Source organism: Papio anubis, chromosome 4 (assembly GCF_008728515.1).
Source record: "Papio anubis isolate 15944 chromosome 4, Panubis1.0, whole genome shotgun sequence".
Classification (NCBI taxonomy): domain Eukaryota; kingdom Metazoa; phylum Chordata; class Mammalia; order Primates; family Cercopithecidae; genus Papio; species Papio anubis.
In genome coordinates, this window is record NC_044979.1 from 149,574,135 (window position 1) to 149,596,358 (window position 22,224).

The 22,224-nt window shown below is 35.9% G+C and overlaps 1 protein-coding gene across 2 annotated transcripts in view; it reads right to left on the minus strand.

Annotated features, from left to right (window-relative positions):
- The window catches only part of LOC101023944 (SAM domain-containing protein SAMSN-1), a 133,426-nt gene that overhangs the window by 89,507 nt on the left and 21,695 nt on the right, over positions 1 to 22,224 (minus strand). The window contains exons 6-8 of one of the 2 annotated variants that reach the window (XM_031665670.1): positions 20,168 to 20,233; positions 10,429 to 10,555; positions 8,390 to 9,285 (exon numbers count right to left, since the gene is read on the minus strand). In XM_031665670.1, the coding sequence (XP_031521530.1) occupies positions 8,759 to 9,285; positions 10,429 to 10,555; positions 20,168 to 20,233 (720 nt within the window). In that variant the 3' untranslated portion in view covers positions 8,390 to 8,758. Of the gene's footprint in view, positions 1 to 8,389; positions 9,286 to 10,428; positions 10,556 to 20,167; positions 20,234 to 22,224 lie in introns of those variants that run through there. The other variant, XM_031665671.1, reaches the window with a different exon arrangement.

A 22,224-nucleotide genomic window follows, 5' to 3' on the forward strand; every position in this document is an offset into this window, starting at 1 on the left:
ATGGCTGATGCATCCAAAGACCATGAGGGAGAGAGAAAGTAGATGGGATAGAGAAAGTGTAGTTGTTCAGAAAACAAAACAAAAACAAAAACAAAACCCTAAACCTAAACCAGCTTAGGTAAAGGTAAAAAATGTAGAAATAAGGCCAACATGCGTCATCTGAAGAAAATTGCTTTGAAAAATTAGAAAGAAACCTTTATGTACAAGTCTTTTTCTGCACATATAATTTATCTTCCTCATTGTATCCTTATGACCCAAACTATTGAAGACAGCAAGGATCTTAAATATGATCAATATTCTCCTCCATTCCAAAGATGAGGAGGTAGAAGCCCGTGAGATGAAGCAATTTGACCCAAAAAGATCCTACTATGACAGAGCTGAGCTCACAGCTGACTCTTCTGGCTTTGAGCAGTATTCCTTTGAGGGTATAACACAGCCTCTAACACACCATGTTACACATGCAAAATATGTCTTTTCTATAGTTTGCTTAGCAATATTTGAATTATGAACATATTTCTTTGCAATAAAAGAAAATTTGGCAACACTCGGAGCATCTGCCAAGGCTCATTATATGTTCTAATGAGCTCATTCAAATGTTCTAACATTCAGGCTTCTCTCCTGCCAAAGATTGATGTCCAGCTTTGGTGATTTGCTTCCTTCTGTTGAAGCATGAAAGAGAGGCTCTAAGTAGAAAGGCCATTTAGGTCTCTGATGGCTAATGAGCAGATTGGGCCCCCCTCAGATTGTCCATAATTGTCTTCCTCCTTCTATTTGAGAATCCAATGAAACAAATTCCAACTTCCGTTGTGAAATTCAAAATGTAGTTATAATTGATTATCATGGATCCTATTTCATGATCATAAGAACTAATCTAAATTATAAATGTTTTATGATGACTAGGAAGATTTTACTATAAGGAGTATCAATTCAACTTTCTTCTTAATATGATGCACTTGAGTAAACAAGCACAGACTGAAAAACACACGAAGAGAGAGAAGGAGCAAAATCCTTAGGGTAATTCATGAAGAAGAGGGATTCTTGGTTTCCATAACAATTCTATAACTCGATCACAGGACTATTATTTTCACATATGCATGAAGTTTGTGTAATTGGGAAAAGCCAAACATCAACCCAAACGATTTGACTGGTTTGAATGCTGTGTCTCAAAAGTCTAATCTAATAATATCTCTATTATCTTGGGTTTCCAGACTAATACTTCACACTTACAGAGAAATTACATTTTGTCCTTTTATCTTTATTTTTATTGTAAAAGATTTTATTGGAAAAGACACTTAAACATTTTATGCACATTTACGATTTACTTTCTTCATATTCAACCTAAGGAATTTCCATAAACCTGACATCTTCTACTATTATAATATCTCATATTTTATGTGTTTATTCTATAAGCTCTTCTTTAGCTAATAAAAAATGTGTTCACATGTCTGGCTAGACCTTTTTTCAAGCTTATTTTATATACAGGTACTACAAAGTGTTTGCCATTTTACTGAATTTTTACACCAAAAATTGCGATTACTTATTCTTCCATTTTACCATTTTCTTTTAATAAGATCTCATAAACTCTCTTGTCCACCCCTTCTCCTAACACACATGCATACTTCTAAGGCTCCCAAGTTCACAGGCTGGATGTCTTAGGAGGCACCTTACATGACTTTGCTAAATAAGTGAATAAATGGACAAATGAATGAATAAGCTATTGCAGAATCTCCTAATTTTCAAATTCTTCTCTCTTGGGTAAATACTGATTCTTCTACCATCAAACATTAAATTGGTCATAATTAAAATTTCATCATATAAAATTGTCATAATTAATGATTATTTTCTTGCTCACTTTAAATTTATAAAATTATTTTTAGAATCTTGATTGTCAAGTATATTAATTTCAGCACAGACTGTAGCAAGTATAGATATGTTTTGGCATTTTTGTATCACATTTTCCTATTTATCTTTTTGAAATTCTCAGTCCAGATTGCCATTTATGATGCTTTCTTTTCCACAAGTGGTCCAAATATATTTGCTGAAACTTTTTACCTTTCCATCCTACTATAATTCCACTGCAAAAAAGTAAAATTTAAAGCTGTTCCAACAAGCGGTTTTTGATGTTGGAGATGAAACACAAGGGTGTTAAATTATGAGGAATTATGTATTGATAGTTCACAGCCTACCTTCTTCTGGGTGGGTGTGTGAGCTTTCTTGTTAGTATGCCTTATCGTTTACCAGGTCCAAAAGTAATACCGCCCAGCACAAATGGGAACACACAGGTTTTTTGGCAGGAGCCTAACATCAATCACTAAAGCACAAAGAAAATGAGAAGAGAATCTGCAAATTGTTTTTCCTTTTTCCTAAACCATGTGCCTCCTTACTCACTGTCTTTTCACTGTTCCTCTCTAGCCTTAATTCTTTCCTTGCATATTTCTATTTTTCAAAGTCTACATCATGGATTCTTACTCATTCACCTACACTTTGAAACTTCACTACTGTTCACCAGATAGGTAGAGAAGAAAAGGAAGGCCAAAATGAGGAAATAATATGAAGATATGAAGATGGAAAAAATATCATTGTGCTTGATGAAAAGATGATACTCACTTTATCTGTAGTAAAGAGTGTGTAAAAAAGACCTGTGTGCATCTGGTTAGAAGGAAGAGTAGGTGAATGAGTTTAGATTTGACCCTGTAGGTTGTGGGGGAGGCGTTTAAAGGTTTGTGAGGGGAGCAGTGACATTATTAGATTTGAGCTTCAGGACCATTAATCAGGGTAGCATTTATCAGTTAGAATAGTCAAGAAAATTAATCTGTTAGATTAATCTGATAATGGTGTGTCATGTTGATTGAAGGGGGAAGACCAGGGTCAGAGAGACTGAGGGAGACTGCCAAGGGAGAGAGTAGAGAGACAAAATGGAGGACAGGCACGGGCAGCTTATCCTGGTTCCGTGGTCTGTCTCCTAAAGACGTCTGGTTTTCTTGAGACGTATTAAAACCTTTATACAACTTAACAGTGAAGCTGTGTATCCCAAGAGCACTTTCCCATGTCAATAATTAGCAGTTAGCAGGCTTCCTGTTCCTCCAACCGAAACAGTTGCGTAAAGAATTTTTCCATCATCCACACGGGTTGTCACCATTGTGATGAGTTCATGCGAGATTCCAAAACAGCCTTCTCATCTTGCCTTAGATACCTTTAAGTATAGCCTTGTTTATGTTCTCACCTTCAGATGCTGTAATATCAACTCCACTCATTTTTCTTTGATTTTTGTCATATGATTCTGTCTCTCACTATTAAAATTTTTCTCTATATACTATGTTTGAATTCTTCTATAGGCAGATCTCTGTTCTGTTTTTTGGGGTCTTTGACTTTGCCTCTTCCTGAAAGATCTTTTTTTACTGTCACTTTTTAAACATTTTCACACTATTTTTATGAAATCGGGTTCAAAATATTTTAGAAATTTGAGAGGAGGAATGGATATTTGTTCCTTGTTCATGTCTAGATTGTATCTCTTTCTTTCTCTCTCTCTCTCTCTTTCTCTCTTTCTCTCTTTCTCTCTTTCTTTCTTTCTTTCTTTCTTTCGACGTAATCTCACTCTGTCACCCAGGCTGGAGGGCAGTCGTGCAATCTCGGCTCACTGCAACCTCCGCCTCCCGGGTTCAAGCGATTCTCCTGCTTCAGCCTCTCGAGTAACTGGGATTACAGGTGCATGCCACCATGCTGGGATAATATGTGTGTGTGTGTGTGTGTGTGTGTATATATATATATATATATATTTTTTTTTTTTTTAGTAGAGACAGGGTTTTACTGTGTTAGCCAGGATGGTCTCGATCTCCTGACCTCGTGATCCGCCTGCCTCAGCCTCCCAAAGTGCTGGGATTACAGGTGTAAGCCACCACGCCTGGCCCCATTTCTTAATCTTATAAAAATAATTTGTTTATCCTTATAAATCTGAAAAAGTCTCTCAGATTTTGAAAAATATATGTGTTATTATAAAAACATTATATGAAAGGAAGATTTTGTCTCCTTCACAGCCCACAAACTCTATCCTTTCTTACCCTCATTCCCTACCAAGCCTATGGCTCATTTTCCTCCTTTTGTTAAGATGTTCCATGCTCTTAGCTTGCAGAGCTTCATAAGTACTCTTCAGTTATTCTTCTTATAAATTGATTTGAAACACTTGGCTTCAAAGATTATTTTTGGTCACCTCCACTATTCCCTTTCTTAAGATGCCTCTGAAATCCCCTCTCAACACCACTCATCTCAGATGGTAGAAAAGATCGTCATCCTTAGTTTTTCCTTTCCCATTTCTCTTGTGGAGTATACCCTTTCGTAAATCTGATCTTTTACCTTTCTCAATTTATATCAATTCCATAATCACATATATTTCTTCACTCCCAGATCCCACAGACATTACAAACAACTTAACTTCATGTTAAACATCTCTATGTGTCTCATTTTCCTGTTGACTTCTGTGAAGAGCCCTTGACAAATAATACATTTCCCTGTCTGATTCAGTTTGTTTATAGTATCTCAACTGAATAAAATGTTCCAATCTTACAGACCTCTGGGTGCTTTGATTTTTGCAATAAATATTTCTTACTACAGATGAATCCCAACAGTATTTCATTAAACTTTTCTAATAGATACTAATAAACTTGCTTAACTAATGGGTGTTTTTGGTATGCAAAGAGTTACTCAGAGGAAAGAGAGTGAGTAGGACTGAAACTACCTTACAGAATCGGAATTAGTGGGTGAAAGAGGGTAAGGAGTTTACTCAAGCTCACTCAGCTGGCAATGTCAGAGCTGCATTAAATCCATCAGCACCCACCTTGAGAGTGGGAGGCTACAGTGGGCTTAGCAGGAAGCATACCTGGGTGAACAAGGACTTTCTCAAAGATGAGTTAATTTCAGACCACCTAAAAACTCTGATGTAATAATAGAATCAAAGACACCAAGTGGATCACAAGGTCAGGAGTTCGAGATCAGCCTGGCCAACATGGTGAAACCCCATCTCTACTAAAAATACAAAAATTAGCCAGGCGTGGTGGCAGGCACCTATAATCCCAGCTACTAGGGAGGGTGAGGCAGGAGAATCGTTTGAACCCAGAAGGCAGAGGTTGTAGTGAGCGAAGATCGTGCCATTGCACTCCAGGCTGAGCGACAGGGAGAGAATCCTTCTAAGAAAAAAAAAAGAGGGACACCAGAATGTACTATTCCTAAAATTTTTGAAGTCAAGGAGAAACTAGTGTCCTTGTAGATCGGATTCATTTCCCATGAAATGTGGGGTTTAGGCCCAGCGCCATCATATCTGCATATCTTGGCACATATATTTTTTAAAATATAATCACACTCTTACCCTTTTAAATTGCAAAAATGTCGCCTCTGACTACTTGCCATTAATGGTAAGTAACATTCATTACAGAAGCACATCTTTTCAAACCCCAACACTGCCTTCTTTACATTCTATAATATGAAAGTTAAATAACCGAAATAATAACCCTGCAATTACTATTGAAAAAAATACCAGCTCTGCTGAAATGAAACTGGATATTTTTCACTTGTTGTTATAGAATATATGTGCAGAATACAAAAATAATAATTTGCACTCATCCGACTTCTTTCACTTTAGTGTCTCAAATCCCAGAGTGTTAGTGGTCTCATTAAGTTTACCAAACCAATTTAACTCTAACATGCTCTTGAACCCCCTCTCCAAGTCTACTGAGGCTTTTCTGTCACGAATGCTGAACACTATCATCTGAAATTCTGAGCATTCTGTAGATATGTTTGACCTTCTGCAGATAAAACTCACTTAATCGTTAAGTTATATATTAAAATAGACAAAACTACCTAAATAAAAAAGAAAAATATGACTATTGTGTATTTCCCTACATCTACACACATCCACAAACACTCACATGTACAAAATAACTTAATTTATGTAGAATTGGATTTACTAGAATGAGGAAAGCTTTGGCTATAAGAACAGCTAGAAAAACAAGAAGAAATGCTTTATCTGGATCTATGGAAACAAAGTCCATTGGTTTCTAAGCTCCATTTATTTAGGCAACAAGTGCTACCCAGATATTTATTTATTTATTTTTTTCTGTTCTGCATTTCATGTTAGAAAATGCTTACTCTTTTTTTTTTTTTTTTTTTTTTTAGAGACAGGGTCTCACTTTGTTTCCCAGGCTGGTCTTGAATTCCTGGGATCAATTGATCCCCACCTTGGCCTCCCAAAGTGCTGGGATTATCGGTGTGAACCACCACACATGGCCAATTGTTCAGGTATTTATTGAGGGCCCATTATATTATAGGAACTATGGAGGATACAAAGATAAGTTATTCCTCGGAAATATACAAATACTGAATTAATTCCAGCACAAGTGGAGTATGGTAAGTTCTATGAAGATGAGGGCAGTGGAGATAGCATCTGGCTGTGTATCTCCAGTGCCTGATATTGTGAGTAGCAAATAGTAGGTGGCAGGATGTGTTTCAAGAATATGTACTGAAAGAATAATGCCCTCAAATAATGTAGAAGTTCAAAGGAAGGAGGGACAACTTCTGTCTAGTGTTACCCAGAAAAGCTTTCTAGATGATGAAGTATTTGATCTGAGTCTAAGGGTTGACGGGATGGGTTCTAACAGAGAGAATTCACATACCAGGCAGAGGCCATCACACAGTCCAAAGATAGAGGCAAGAAAGTGTGACACAGCCTTTAGGAATAGCAAATCATTCAGTTTGGCAGTTCGGCATAGGAAATCAATAAGGTGGGGGTGGGACACAGACAAGACTGAAAAATTAGATTGAGTCCAGACTGATGAAATCCAGAAATGCCAAGATAGGGAGTCCAGATTTTATTCTTGAAGGAAACTCTATTTGTGTTCAGATGCCTATACGACAGCTTAGCCACTTGCCAAGGAGCCATCAGCCTTGATCCTGCTTCTGAAGCTGTCAGAAGGAGTCATCAGAAGCATGCCCTAATTATATTATCGGCTACTCTCCAAGAAGCTACTCTAAGAGAAAACCTGCAAAGTGCAGCAGTCCCAGGAAAGAAGATGAAGACTAAAGACATGAATGCAGCTGGAAACCATCATTCTCAGCAAACTATCGCAAGAACAGAAAACCAGACACCACATGTTCTCACTCATAGGTGGGAATTGAACAATGAGAACACTTGGACACAGGAAGGGGAACATCACACACCCGGGCCTGTCGTGGGGTGGGGGGAGGGATAGCATTAGGAGATATGCCTAATGTAAATGACGAGTTAATGGGTGCAGCACATCAACATGGCACATGTATACATATGTAACAAACCTACATGTTGTGCACATGTACCTTAGAACTTAAAGTATAATAAAAAAATTAAAAATAAAAAAACAAGAAGGAGAGATATTTAGAAATGATTAGTGTTGGTCAGTTTCATCAGTTCTAAGTCTGTTATCAGACACCTGTTATATTTACCATGATACTTCAAACACAAGTTACTTTGGTTCTAGTCTTTGGAGATTTAATGCACAAATCTTAAAAGGTAAAAAAAGTTCCGAGAGAAAATATGCCTTTTCAGAGACCTCTAATATGTTATAAAATGTAGCCTCTGTCTAAGAAGAAACTGATTCTTTGAGGAAAATGGTAGAGTAGGCTACCTGGATACACAAAATTGTCCCATTCATTCACTGAAAACACACATGACCAGGAGCTGCAGCGAAATAAAGTTATAAAACATGCCTTGAGCAATTTACAATGAAATTGAAAAAAAAAAAAGTGCCACTCTTAAGTACTAGAAGATTTATAATATTTGACTTTAGCTTCTTGACTATTTCCATTTTTTAGTTAAGAAAATTAAGATTAAAAGGTTTAAATAACTTATCCAAGCCAAAAAAAAAAAAAAAGTAGCACAGCCAGAATCCAAATCCAAATTTGTTTGACTCCAGAAAGCATACTGTTTCTCATGTATCATATAATAGGCTTAGAGTCTGCCCTAGTATATGGAAAACACTCTCATGCAGTAGCTAAAAGCAGGATCTCTAGCTAAAAGCAAGACCTAGGTCGTAGGTCTTGGCTCTACCTCCTGTTAGCTGTCTGACTTTGCACCTGTTGCTAACTTTTTATGCCTCCATTTTCTCAACTGTAAAATGAAGGGAAATAATATTTCTTTTCTTTTTCTTTGAGACGGAGTCTCGCTCTGTCACCCAGGCTGGATGACAAGCTCGGCTCACTGCAAGCTCCCCCTCCCGGGTTCACGCCATTCTCCTGCCTCAGCCTCCCGAGTAGCTGGTACTACAGGTGCCCGCCACCATGACTGGCTAATTTTTTTTTTTTTTTTTGTATTTTTAGTAGAGACGGGGTTTCACCGTGTTAGCCAGGATGGTCTCGATCTCCTGACCTGATGATCCGCCCGCCTTGGCCTCCCAAAGTCCTGGGATTACAGGCGTGAGCCACTGCACCCGGCCGGAAATAATATTTCTTAAGGTAATATTTCATAACGTAAGTCCTTACCTTATAGAGTTGATGTGAGACTTAAATCAGATAATACATACAAAATGCTTAGGAAAATGGCAGGCTCAAAGAAAATGCTCATTAAAATTAGCTATTATTTTTCAGTGAAATTTCATTATAATTGCAATAATTTAGACAATTCACTTCACGTTTTCTTGATCTCAGTCAACACACAAAGTCTTCCTTCAATCAAAAAGAAATCCCTGGAAACATTTTATGCAGTCATTAATTTGTGCACAAATGAATATCTGAAATGTTAACATGGGTAAAAGTCACAAGAGTTTGGTTGTTTTTTGGAAAGACAACTTTTGCTCTGGTAACTTTTCTGACACTGATAAATTTGACTGATTAGCACTTTTGCTGTCTGTTTCTTTCCCGACAGTACAAAACCCCAGATAAGATGACACATTTCCGTAGCTTGCAAACTTACCCATGAATGTAGAAGATCCATATCTGAGCAGGAAGACTTGAGACGTGTGTGGCGAATACAAGAGGAGCAGTGGCCCCAGGGTCCAACTTGTGCTATTTGGAAATCAACACATGTCCAGAGAGGGTTTTCAGGAAAAGGCTTCCACTGATGCCACATGTAAGCTTCACCTTCATACCAAGCTAATTTATCTTCCAAGTTGCAGTCATTTAAAGTGCTAGATCTGCCCAGTGATGCAGAAAGAGTATCCAATCTGATCTCCATTTCTTCCTTCCTCCTTGTGCTAACACTACTCACTTTCTTTTCTTGGGACTTGGTTAATTTCAAACAAGAAATCAATGTGTCACCTTCATCTTCTGAATGACAAAGAAATGGGTTAAAAACTATGATTATAATTCTTCCCTTTCTATAAGAGAAATAAATGAAGCGCACTGGATAAACCAAGAAGTCATTCAATTTTACAAAATTATTTACAGCAGCATTTATTTAAAAAGTAAGTTATTTTGCTATACAAAATTTTTTGTTTTATAAAAGTCTCATTTTTCTGACATGTTTGAAACCATAACTATTGATTAAAGTCTATCTCACTGGAATGAATGGAGGCCACATACAAATAATATGCTGAAAGATATTTGAGAAAAAAATATAATTTTTTAAAAAATGCACCTTTATGTTTCTATTATTAAATATGTTTAATTTTAAGGTCATGTGTATAATAAAGAATTATAAGGAAACAAATACAATTATATGCCTTACATAAAAGAATGAAATCTCAGTGGGTATGGACTGAAATCCTACTGGCATTCTGAAATTGTCTATTTTAATACCAATCTGCCATGAGATTTATGCATGCAGTGTGTCTCATAGTGAAATAGTTTTTAAAAAGCAAGAACGACAAAACCAAAAAAAAAAGGCATATCTGTAATACTATAAAGTTCATTTGTGAGATCTATATTTACACAATGTGGCAAAGACTCTGATGAAATTTCTAGTAATATAGAAAACAGTTACAGAAAATAGAAATATATATCACCCAGAGTCAATTGCTCTATGTCATGGAATCCCTTTAAATCCAAATGTTTAATGAGTATTTTAAAAAGAGTTTGATTAATTAAGACATGCTATTAAAAATAAATAAATGAAAATCAAAGTTGCATGCCATGGACACACCAATTTGCTATGCTTACATCGAAATTCAAATATATGGTTTTCTATGGCCAAAGAATGGGAACAGTGGACACTGCTGAGCCTCCTCCATTGCTCTCTCTCACTCTGTCTCAGAGCCTGGTCTTGAAGGGGAGGAGAAATGGGGTGAGGCATAAATACGGGGTAAAATTCAGGAATAGATGGGGATGTCTGTTTCAAAATAACTTGGCAATAACAACAATCCTCAATGTTTAATGATTATCTTAAGACCTTATCAAAATGGGTTTCATTAATATATGCTTCCTTAGTTCTCTCTCAAAGGAATTGTAACAGCTTATTGAGTTCTTACTTACGGAGGTTTATTAATGTCGGTTTCACCTCATCCAGACTCTGCACTCTGGCTTTCTTAGTCCAAACCAGTTTCTGTAGTCGCTTTAATGTCCCCATTGATTCCACAGGGTCACCGCCCGATTTTATGGCCTAGTACAAACACAGCTCAAGGTAAAGACAAATTATTCTGCACAAAAGATTAAATATAAAATATGTTGAGATCATAAATGTGGAAAAATTAATAATGTGACCTTAAAACCTGAAGCCTGAGTCCATTTAAGCAATAACTTGAAAGCACACCACATTTTTTGGGTTCAAAATTGTGAAATACGTTACAACTGTCCAGTCATACTAAAGCAGAGTGGTTTTACCAACTTTTTTTTTACTTCAAAATACAGCAAAATGGATTGAATTCAGAAATATCTATAAATGACTCACTCCTGCCCACTGTGAAACAGTGGAAAAAAACAAGATCTTTGCAGTGTAATATAGATGGAACAAGAGGTTCAAAGTTGCTATTTGCTAGTGTTGGAATAGACCGATAGTATGCAAAGTCTACCTGCTAATATTAGATAAAGAAGAAGGTAAATTGTCTTCATTTTCTTTTTAGAAATTTGTGGGCAAACAGCATTTGTTTCAAGTATGAAAATTTTTCAAATAACATACTTTAAAAAAAAATAGCCTCTTGCTTTGTAGAAGATATGCACTAAGTGAAACAAAAGATAGCCACAGCATACCACATTATGTTTTAGTATATGTGTCACTTGTTTATTGTGACAAAATATGGATAAAATATAATTAACATTGCATTAATGACTCTTGTTTTCTTTAAAAAGATTCAGGAATGTTTCCCACTAGTTTACGGTTGAATTTGTACTTATATAGCTTTTACTTATTATCTTAAGGATAGTTCCTCTTAAGGATTTCAAAATACTTTGGAAATTAACTCTTTGTGTGCTAAGTTTTACATGAGTTGATAAAATCATTGTGCTCTGTTGAATTCACTAGATGTGATGTAATACATATAGGAATACTTTTTCATCCAGAAAGTTCTACTCAGAAATATTTCTCCACCTGCTTTTGTCTCATTCTTTCCATTGAACAGCTGATAAATAACATCTACAAAGACACTGCAATTTTCAAAAGGTGAATATTGCCTCCTCATTAGTGTTTGAATGAGACATTTATAATAATGCTTTCCAAGCCTTTGAAAGAGACTATAAGCCCAAATAAATGTTTGGAAGTAAAGAATATCTGGCATGCAACATTTCCAATCCTTATACTCAGCTATTATCTTTGGTCTTTATGATAGACTTTGAACAACCAGCATAAACTTGTTGTTCTGTCTCTGCAAAATAGCACTTACGTAGGAAATGTGACTTTTTTGTCAGAGGAAGCCATACCTTTTTGCATTAAATAAATGGAAAAATATTGAAATCATTTTAATCTTTCAGAAAGGACTGTGATGAGATATGCTTAGAAACGCAAAATCTTCCCTCTCTTTCCAAAGGCCATGCTCTGTTCAACACAATTTCTATTGCTTACTTTTTTGTATTATTTCTCAGTGTTTCTTTTAGTGCTTTCTGAGTTACTTGGTTTTATAGACGCTTTACAACTTAGGAAAGGCCATCTTCTACTCTTTAGACCCTTTCAGAAATAATAAGATGACATTGCACAACCATTTTTTCTTTGCTGTGCTTCTACTCTTACGTCAACTTCTTGTTACGGCCAAAACTTAATTGTTCCACTGAAACACTGGCAACAAAAATCACCTTCTCTTTTCCCTTTGTGAAAAAGGCTTTAATGTGGAGAAAGGTATTGTATACCAGGGAAACGGAACTTTGTATAAATGATTTTCCCCCAAGAGGAACTAAAGCATTTGGAAGGTATCTGAATTCAGATAAGTAAGATCTCATGGCCTAGAGGTTTTAAAACAAACTGACCTTTCATTATTTTGTTCACACTCTATTATAGCCTTTTAAAATCATGATATTGTTATTTTTTGTATCTTTATTCACTTTGAGTTACTAGACATTAGTCTACTGCATTTTATTTATTTTTTTAAATCTTGTGTGTCTAGATTGTACATGGCTTAATATGTACTGAATGTAAATACAATCCTAATTTTATACATGTTTTATGTACACAATGGAGTATCCATAGTACATTTTTGATACTAGACTCTTTACTTTCTAATAGCAAAGTATGTCTGGACAACCTCCTCTTGTTAATAGGTACTATATATCCAAGGGATGAAATTTAGAGGTAATATTATTATAAAAGATATAGAATCATTAAAACTATGTATGAAAAAGAAAATGTATTCAGATTAAAAATACAGCCAGGTGCGATGACTCATGCCTGTAATCCCAGTACTTTGGGAGGCTGAGGTGGGTGGATCACAGGGTCAGGAGATCAAGACCATCCTGGCCAATATGGTGAAACCCCGTCTCTACTAAAAACACAAAAATTAGCTGGGTGTGGTGGCATGCACCTGTAATCCCAGCTACTTGGGAGTCTGAGGCAGAAGAATCGCATGAACCCGGGAAGCAGAGATTGCAGTGAGCCGACATTACACCACTGAACTCCAGCCTGGGCGACAGAGTGAGACTCCATTTCAAAAAAAGAAAGAAAGAAAAAGAAATCCTCTAAAATATTTTTCAAATGATAACACTATTTATCTCATTTCTCTTATCTATTACCTACATATTTGTACTGAATGTGATTGTTTTACAGTAACATGACTTTTAAATTCTAAATGTGTTCTAAGAAGATTGACCCATAAATTAAACCTAGCATTCAACAAATTGATAAACTTTTGTTGAGCACCTACTATATGCCAAGCACTCTCTCACATTCTGGGGATATGGCATAGAGGAAGTAATATGAGATCACTGTTTTTATCAAGTCTAATTCTAGAGGGACGTGATGGGTGATAAACATATAAACAAGTATATAAACATAAGAATGTGACATAAGAAATGCTATATTAATAATTAACAGGGTGATTGAGTGAGGATGCAAAAGGAGGGTTTATTAATTTACTGATCAGGAGGAACTTCACTGAAGATACTAAAGCTGAGGCCTGAATGATGAGAAGGAACCAGATATGTGAAGATTTAGAGAGGGTTTAGAATTCAGCAGTTGGTCAGAAAGAATATTTCCCCTGAGACTTAAATAAGAGAAAAAGTCAGCCAGGCAAATAGCAGAGAGAAGAGAAGTCTTGGAACACAATACAGTTTGCAAAGGTTCTAAAGCTGGAATCCCTGGAAGAATGCTTAGTACGTGCCCATGAAGGGAAAGAAAGGAAGAGTACCAAGAGATGAGCCCAGAGAATAACAGAGATCCTTCCAGGAGGCTTCTGTAGAGCAGATTGAAGAATATGGAATATCTAATCAGAGGATGACACAACTTGGTTTACAGTTTTGTTCCTCTCTCTCTCTATTGAATTTTGATTTTCCATTTCAGTGGACTCTTCCCAATAGCATTCAAATGTGCCTTATGTCATTCATCTTTACTTCACCATCTTTTTCTTTACCACTTTTTCTATCCTAGGCATTTGTCTCAAAAACGTTAACTATGTATGCTTTCTGTAATTCTATTAACTTCTCATCCTTTTAATCTATCTCATCTATCAGCTTTCATCTTACCATTCCCTTTAAATTGTCCTTTTGATCTAATGAGCCATTCTTAAACTCCTTTACTACTTGACATTCAGCAATGTCGACCACAGTGACCTGCTGGAAACACTCTCTTTTCTTGGCTTCTGTGACACCGTGTTCCTCTGATTTTCCTTTTACTTTTTTTGGCCCTTCCCTCTATAACTCCTATATGCTGACACCTTCCTTTCCTTGAAATTAAATTTTGAAATTACTTAAGGATTAACCCTGGCCTTTTATCTGATATCACCATCTTTCTCTTCTCATGTACATGCATGCATACACACCACTTTGAATACCACTTATGTGCTAATGACTCCCAATTTCTTTCTTTCCCCAGGCCTCTCTGCAGAGCTTCAGACTCACATATCCAGCTATGTATTTAAAACAATTTTTAAGCACAATCAGAACTGACCTCTAGACCTATGCTCCGAATATGATGCTCATCCCATCTTCTTCAACTCAGTGAAGGCCGTCTTCATCCACCAAGTGCACATTCCATAACTAAGAGTTTGGCCTAATGTATCTTGAATGTTTCTTTTTCTCCATCTCTGTTGTTACCAATCGAGTTGAATTTTCTTTCATTGATACTACTGTCAAGTCTCTAATTGATTTTCTTTTCACTTTTGTCTTTCTAATTTAGAGTAGTCTTTGAAAGATGTAAATTTCCATCGAACTGGTAATTATATGTGAATGTAAATGTAATTTTTCATATGTATATATTTAACATGTATATACTATATATTTCATATATTTATGTCAAAAATAGAAATATCTTTTAGTTCATTTTGCTCACGCTTCCTTAAATAATATAAAAATTTTGTTAGAAGTACTTGGTTAAATATATCTCATTTTCTGACACTTTGCTTGAATATTAATATTAAAGAATAATTTTTAGAAGATAGCATCACTGAATTATTGAACTGGATTAGTTCTACAATCATATTTTATGAGTTGGGATGGAAATTATTAGACATCTAGTCTACCAGAGTATATAAAAAATGAGAAAACTCAGAGAAGTTAAGAGGCTTACTCAAGGAAAGATAATTTATTAATAATAGAGTTGGGATGGAAATAAAATATTCTGACTTTTAATCCAATGTTCTTTCTTACAAGATCTTTAAATGTCAGCATAATTACTAGTTATCTAGTATTGATAGTGAAATTAAGACCAACCAAATTCAGGGAATTTATTTGGAGGTTAAATATGACTTTCCAAAACAGAGGATAAGTATCAGGTAGACACTTTCAGATTTATAGGCCTATCCTCTTAAATATACATAATTAAGAAGGAAATATATAAATATATGTGTGTGTATGTATGTATATACCTACACATATTTGCTGGAAAGACATTTAAAGCTTTTAAATCTCTCCTGATTTTATCACTTCCTTTTACAGAAGGAAAATTTAGACTTATGGAGACTAACCAAACCCAGATTGCATATCTGTCTGAATTATGTCCTCTTCACTCCACTAATGAAAAGGTAGCTGAATAACATGTCAGACTTGAATGAAGCAAAAAACAAAACAAAACAAAACAGAAAACACTTTGTTCTTACTTTTCTTCTTAATTTCTGATTTAGAAAAATTTTCCTCTCTAGTGTCATATTTAACAAGTATTCAAATAACAAATCCTAATAACTTGATGTCTATTTCACATAATTTCTTCAACAGGAGAAATGGAGATTTTTAAAAATTGATATTTTGGTTTAACTTTAAAGAAAGCTATAATGGAAACTAAAACTTCAAGTAGTTTCATATGTATTATATTGACAGTTTTCTCTAAGTTTCCTGGTCTTATGACTCATTGTTTCATTATTAAAACTGTGCCAGTGTATGCACAGGGCTTAGAAATTTTTTAATGCTCACATGTATTAAGTGAAAAACCAGAATGTAAATTTGTATAAAAAGTATAAATACCACTATATGTGGCCTTTTTCTTTCTTTATATACTCTACTCTTCTTAGTTTTCTACAATGAAGATGTGTTAGTTCTGTAATTAGCATAATTGGGAGAAATTTTTTTTTTTTTTAAGACACGGGTGTTGGTCTTGCTCTGTCCACCAGGCTGGAAGCTGGTGTGCATTTGCACGATAAGAGCTCACTGTAGCCTTGAACTCCTGAGCTCTAGTGATCCTCCCATCTCAGCCTCCCAAAGTGCTGAGACTACAGGCACGCACCATCATGCCCAGTAATTTATTTTACTTTATTTTTTGTAGAGATGAGGCCTCACTATGTTGCCCAGGCTTGTCTTGGACTCCTGGCCTTAACCAATCCTCCTGCTTCAGCCTCCCAAAGTGCTGGGATTACAGGCGTGAGCCATCACATGTAGGAAGAAATTCTATAAACTACAAAATGTATTTAGAAGGCAGATTTCAATAATCCAATCTATCCTTGCTAAGAAGGACAGAAGTACTCAGTTTTTCTACGGAGAATTTGTTCTTAGCCACTTGAAAGGGAAGGTGCCTAGAGACAGGAAGAAGAGAGCTACTTTCATGTTAAAAACAAAATAAAGAAGAGGTTTTAAATGTTGAATTATTAAACTCCTAAATCTATATCTTCATTTTCTTCTATATAAAAGTGACTAGTCTCTATTCATGACCTAAAAAATATTCTAAAAAGATAATTTTTAAGGTCACAATGATCAATAAATATTTAGAAACTCAATGGACAATAATAAAACCAATGGGATTATGAACTAGAATTGATCAATGCAAACACATGAAAACAAATACATTTCACTTCAGAGGTTTATTTTATTGCTTTCTTGGAACTACAATTAATTTAAAAGATGATTTAAGATAATTTACTTATGCAAATGAAATATTGATTGAAGAAATAATTACAGTTGGTGGGAAAATTGCCATGTTGACATTGGATATTCATATATCATTGTAATTTTAAAAATTATTATTTTTCAGTGATAGAAACTGAACTTAAACTAAGATTGGATAAGCACTTACAATAAAGCTAGGCAAAATTTTAAGTCATCGAATAGATGAGTAACTGAATGAATTAGTTAACAAAATCAAATATATTCTCCTAGAAGGCTTATAAGACATTTATTTATTCGTTTATCACATGAGGACCTAATTTATTACTGAGGACCTAATCTATGGGAGGTGCAAAGAAGAATGAAACGTTGTGTCTGCCTGTGATGCACATTGCTTAACATGAATACTAAGAAAAATAGTCATCTGTTTCTGTTCCTGTCCCCCTCACTGCAAGGTGATCTCTTTGGGGTTCTAGTACTGTTTCACACATATCACTTCTTAGAGTCCGTATCATCAATGAATATATTCAATCTGAACAGCTGGCCAAAAATACATCTGGAGGAAAAAGTTGATGTGTGTCATATGAGAACTACAAATAAAATTCAATGATTATTCGCAGGAAAGATTGCATAAGGTGGGAATAGGGAGGAGAAATGTGCTTGGCTAGAGGATTAGCAGGTATTTAAGAAGCTAAGCAGTATAATTTAGGATGTCTAACAACGCCATTTATGTAATAGTCTAATTCTACTATATAAACACTAAAACCCTTTCAAGTCCTAATATAATATTCTAGCTCCTCCTTCCTCTCAAGCAGATTTTGACATGTGTAAGTCTGGTCTTGGAATAATGTGCCCTCTGAGAACACAGTAAAAACAGAAATGAGTCTTTCAGAAGCCACACAGGCCCAATTTTCCGTAGTGTAATGAAGTCGCAATGTCACGGCCATTTCTCCACTTCGGCAGGGGAAGCCAAGACTGCTTTTTGCTCACTGACCTATAGCTGAGGGTCAGTCTTTGAATGTGGACACACTGCCAAGCTAGCTGGGAGTTGCCAGGATTACACAAACCAGAGTTGCAAATGGGGGTTGTGTTGATTTAAGAGAAAAGGCCACAGAAGCCACATCTTTCTTACTTCCTGTGTAATATCCTCTGCTCTGAAATTTTGAAGAAGTTTCTAGAACTACTCATAAGAACATTTCTCTTTTTGGGTACACCTCCTAGCTGACCGAAATTTATGAACAATAGGAAATTTAAGAGCCAGTATGCAAATTAATTTTTATTAAGTATCTATTGGATTCTTAGCAAGAAGACGAGCTATGGATGGAAAATTACACAGTAAAAAAAAACCGTTTTTATCTAGTATTTATAATTTCAAATCCACAAGAAATATTAAGAAACTTGGAGTAAGAACCTGCCCTTGCATGCGGACGAATGATTGTTCTGCTTTGAAAATCTGCTCTGTGACTAGCCATGTGAACTTGAGTGAGCCACTTCACCTCTCTGTACTTCAGCCCTTCATCTTTAAATTGAAGGATTGGATCATAGGAATTCATTGTTCCTCACATGTCCTTGGGGACATTTGACTAGATAAGTGTCTTCTTTTGTTACTTTACATAAATTCTTGTGCCTTAGAAAAAATATCAAGGAAAAAGTGGGAATGACCTACTGTTAATCACAGATGATCAGAGTCTGAAGAAATATTCTCTAGTCCAACATTTTACTTTAAAAATGTGGAAACGGAAATGCAGAAATACGAGTTTAGAGGCCTAAGAGCACAGTCGGTGGTAGATCCAATTCCTGCCATCCAGTTCTCTTGCTTCTGTTTCTAATTAAGGCATTTCATAATCCTCCCAAATGTATAGCTTTATTTTCATCTGAAAGTCCTTTTTGTATTGACTGAGTTTCATTTGTTTGTTTCCCACAGCTCTTTGACATTTAACTAGTCATTAAGAACTTAGATAGCATGTGAAATAGCAAGGGCAGAGCTCAATAAATCTTTTTTAGGGAACAGAAGTAATACTTAAATCACAACTTTCCGTCACCTCTTCCGCCTACCTGGCACAATTTAGACATCTCTTAGACAAAAAGAAAAAAAAATAGTTGAAAAGAAAACTATTATAAAAACTTAGATGTTAATAACATGTTAATAATATTGGGGGAGAGACAGCTATAAATAAAGATATCAAAACTTTCGTATTCAGCCGGGCGCAGTGGCTCACGCCTGTAATCCCAGCACTTTGGGAGGCCGAGGCGGGTGGATCACCTGAGGTCGGGAGTTCGAGACCGGCCTGACCAACATGGGAAACCCCGTCTCTACTAAAAATACAAAATTAGCTGGGCCTGGTGGCACATGCCTATAATCCCAGCTACTAGGGAGGCTGAAGCAGGAGAATTGCTTGAACCTGGGAGGCGGAGGTTGCGGTGAGCTGAGATGGTGCCATTGCACTCCAGCCTGGGCAACAAGAGTGAAACTCCGCCTCAAAAAAAAAAAAAAAAAAAAACAAAAAACCAACTTTCGTATTCATACCTACATAAAGAAAGATGATTTACCAAGAGTAGTTATTTGTCACAAAATTACGATTACATTTTGGGAAACAATAGTCAAATAAGTTGCAAACATTAGCTTGTCGTGTTCCGAAACCATCTAGAACAAGAACTACAAATAGGACTTATAGTTGTTTCATATCAATAATGCTATAATACTTGGCGATGTACGTGAATATCCTGGAAATTTGCCAGACCTTCTAAACCATGTCCTTTCCATGAACCTCTGTTTAGCAATATCTGAACAAGGAAAAGAAGGCAGTTGATGTGATTTTAATATCATAAGGGACTGCTGGCACACAGAAAGACTTTTTAAAAAATGGTTTTATTATATTTCATTCTATGGACTATAATCCAATTAATTAATTGATTTCCTGTTATCACACACTCATACTGTTTCCAAGTTCTCTTTTTTTAGCAATGCTACAATGATGTACACTTCTCTCAGAAACATGAGATAGCACCTATTTCCCCCAAATCAGAAGATAATGCTTTTTAACATTATAAATTTTTTCCTATCTCTGGAAAAGTTGCTAAATTTTATGGAAAATTTTTTATATAACAACCTATCCTTCTTTAAAGGAAATGCCTTATGGTCCTTTCAGTTCAGAAAACCACTCAATAAGGACAAGTCTCTTTTTATATTCTTTAGAGAGTCTTCCATGTGGCAGCTGAAAACAAATGTAATAAAGAACCATAGAAAACAGTGCTTGTGGCATTAACATGATTGGAAAAGAGATGGGAAATCCACTTCAATAGTTATATCAGGGAAGAAAAGTCTCACCATTTCATCAACTGTAGGTTCAGCTTGTCTTTGATAATGAAATGGACTCCAGCATTCAGTGGTCACCTTAGAAATTAGAAAAGGAAAAAGAGACAACTAATGTTAACATTCTTTAAAAAACAAAACAAAACAAAACTCCACAAAGCCACCAAACTAATTGGGAAAGGATTCATTGTCTTAATTAGAAATAATTATCTTGTTATCAAAGTACACTGATTAATGTTTCATCAGTGACTTCATCTGCATATATACACATACATAGACAAATATGGAATATGTGTAGGTATATACAGTATACACACATTATATATCCATATATGTGTGTGTGATATGTGTATGTGTCTATGTGTATTAGATTCACTCCTCAGCCCTCACATGGGGCAATCCCAATCCATGATCTCACATTTAGAAGAGTTGGTGGAAAGAGGGGATCAGGAAAGTTTTGTGAAACAGCCCACTGTAATTTCTTAGTGCTCTACATTAAGTATATAATGGGCATCCGTTTTAGAAACGCTGATTGAGTTTAAACTCAAACCAAATATACATTTGGAGTAATATCTCAAGTTATAGTGTGGGATATCTTTTATTACATTTGGCGCCTGTCAGTGTAACCTTCTTACTCTCAGCTTCTACTCCTTTTGAAAACTTTATGTACCTGATATCAAACAATTTCTACCTAGGGCACTTCAGGACTGCAGCAAAGGGCATTTGATGGAGTCTATAAAAGGTAATAAAAGGGTGCTGTGGTCTGAACATTTGTGTTGCTCCCAAATTCATATACTGGAATGTAATACGCAAAGTGATAGTGTATTTGTCCATTTTCACATTGCTGTAAAGAAATACCTAAGACTAGGTAATTTACAAAGAAAAGAAGTTGAGTTTGCACACAGTTCTACAGGCTGTACAAGAAACATAGTGGCTTCTGCCTTGGGGGAGGCCTCAGGAAGCCTCCAGTCACCGTGGAAGGCAAAGGGGGAGCAGACATTCTTACGTGTCAGGAGCAAGAGCAAAAGAATGAAGGGGGAGGTGCTACACACTTTTAAACAACAGCTTTCATGAGAACTCACTTATTATCATGAAAACAGCACCAATAGGGTAATGCTAAACCATTCATGAGAAATCCAATCCCATGATCTAATCACCTCCTACCAGGCCCCACCTCCAACACTGGGAATCACAATTCAACAGGAATTTGGGCAGGAACACTTATCCAAATTATATCAGATAGTATCAAGGGGTGGGACTTTTGGGGAAGTAACTAAGCCATAACGTTTTTGCCCTCATGAACGGAATTAGAGCCCTTATAGAAGAGGTTGAGGGCAGTTGCCTTGCTCCCTTTTTGAAGCAGACACTGAATCAGCTGGTGCCTTGTCTTGGACTTTTCAGCCTCTAGAGCTGTGAGAAATACATTTCTGTTGTTTACAAATTATCCAGCCTAAGGTACTTTGCTATAGCTGCCTGCAAGAACTAAGACAAAGTGATTTCAAATTTTATTCTGAGGGGAGTCTGCAATGAGATTAAGAAGAATGTAGAGACAGGGCAATATGAATATTCATTAAACATCTTGAGGGAGTATGCTCCTTTATTTAAATATTTATGACAATCACAAGAAGTTTTATTATCACTATTTTACACATCTGGAAATTGAAGCACAGAGAGTTTAAGCAGCAAGTTTAAAGTCCAGTGTTTTTACTCATATAAAGGTAAGGCAAGTTTGGTTTCCATAAAGTCTAAACCCCAGCAGAATTCTGGAGTTCTAGCTCATAAAATATAGCCAAAGAACAAGAGTTTTGAAGCAGAAAACTGACAAAGTAGCTGAAGTGACTGAAACAAGTGCCAAGCGGTTGGATTTTATTTTTGCCACAGTGTGTAGCCTGTGGGTTCCTAAAGGACTGGGCCCATATGTTCAGGTTTGTTACATTTTAAGGATGCTACCTAGTACCCAGGGCTTGACACAGTGTATAAGAGTGCATTTACTAGCCATTTTCTGGGTTGCAAAATTCCTTTTTAAAAATGAGTGAGAATGATGCTAAGGAATACCAAATAAGTCCTCTCAA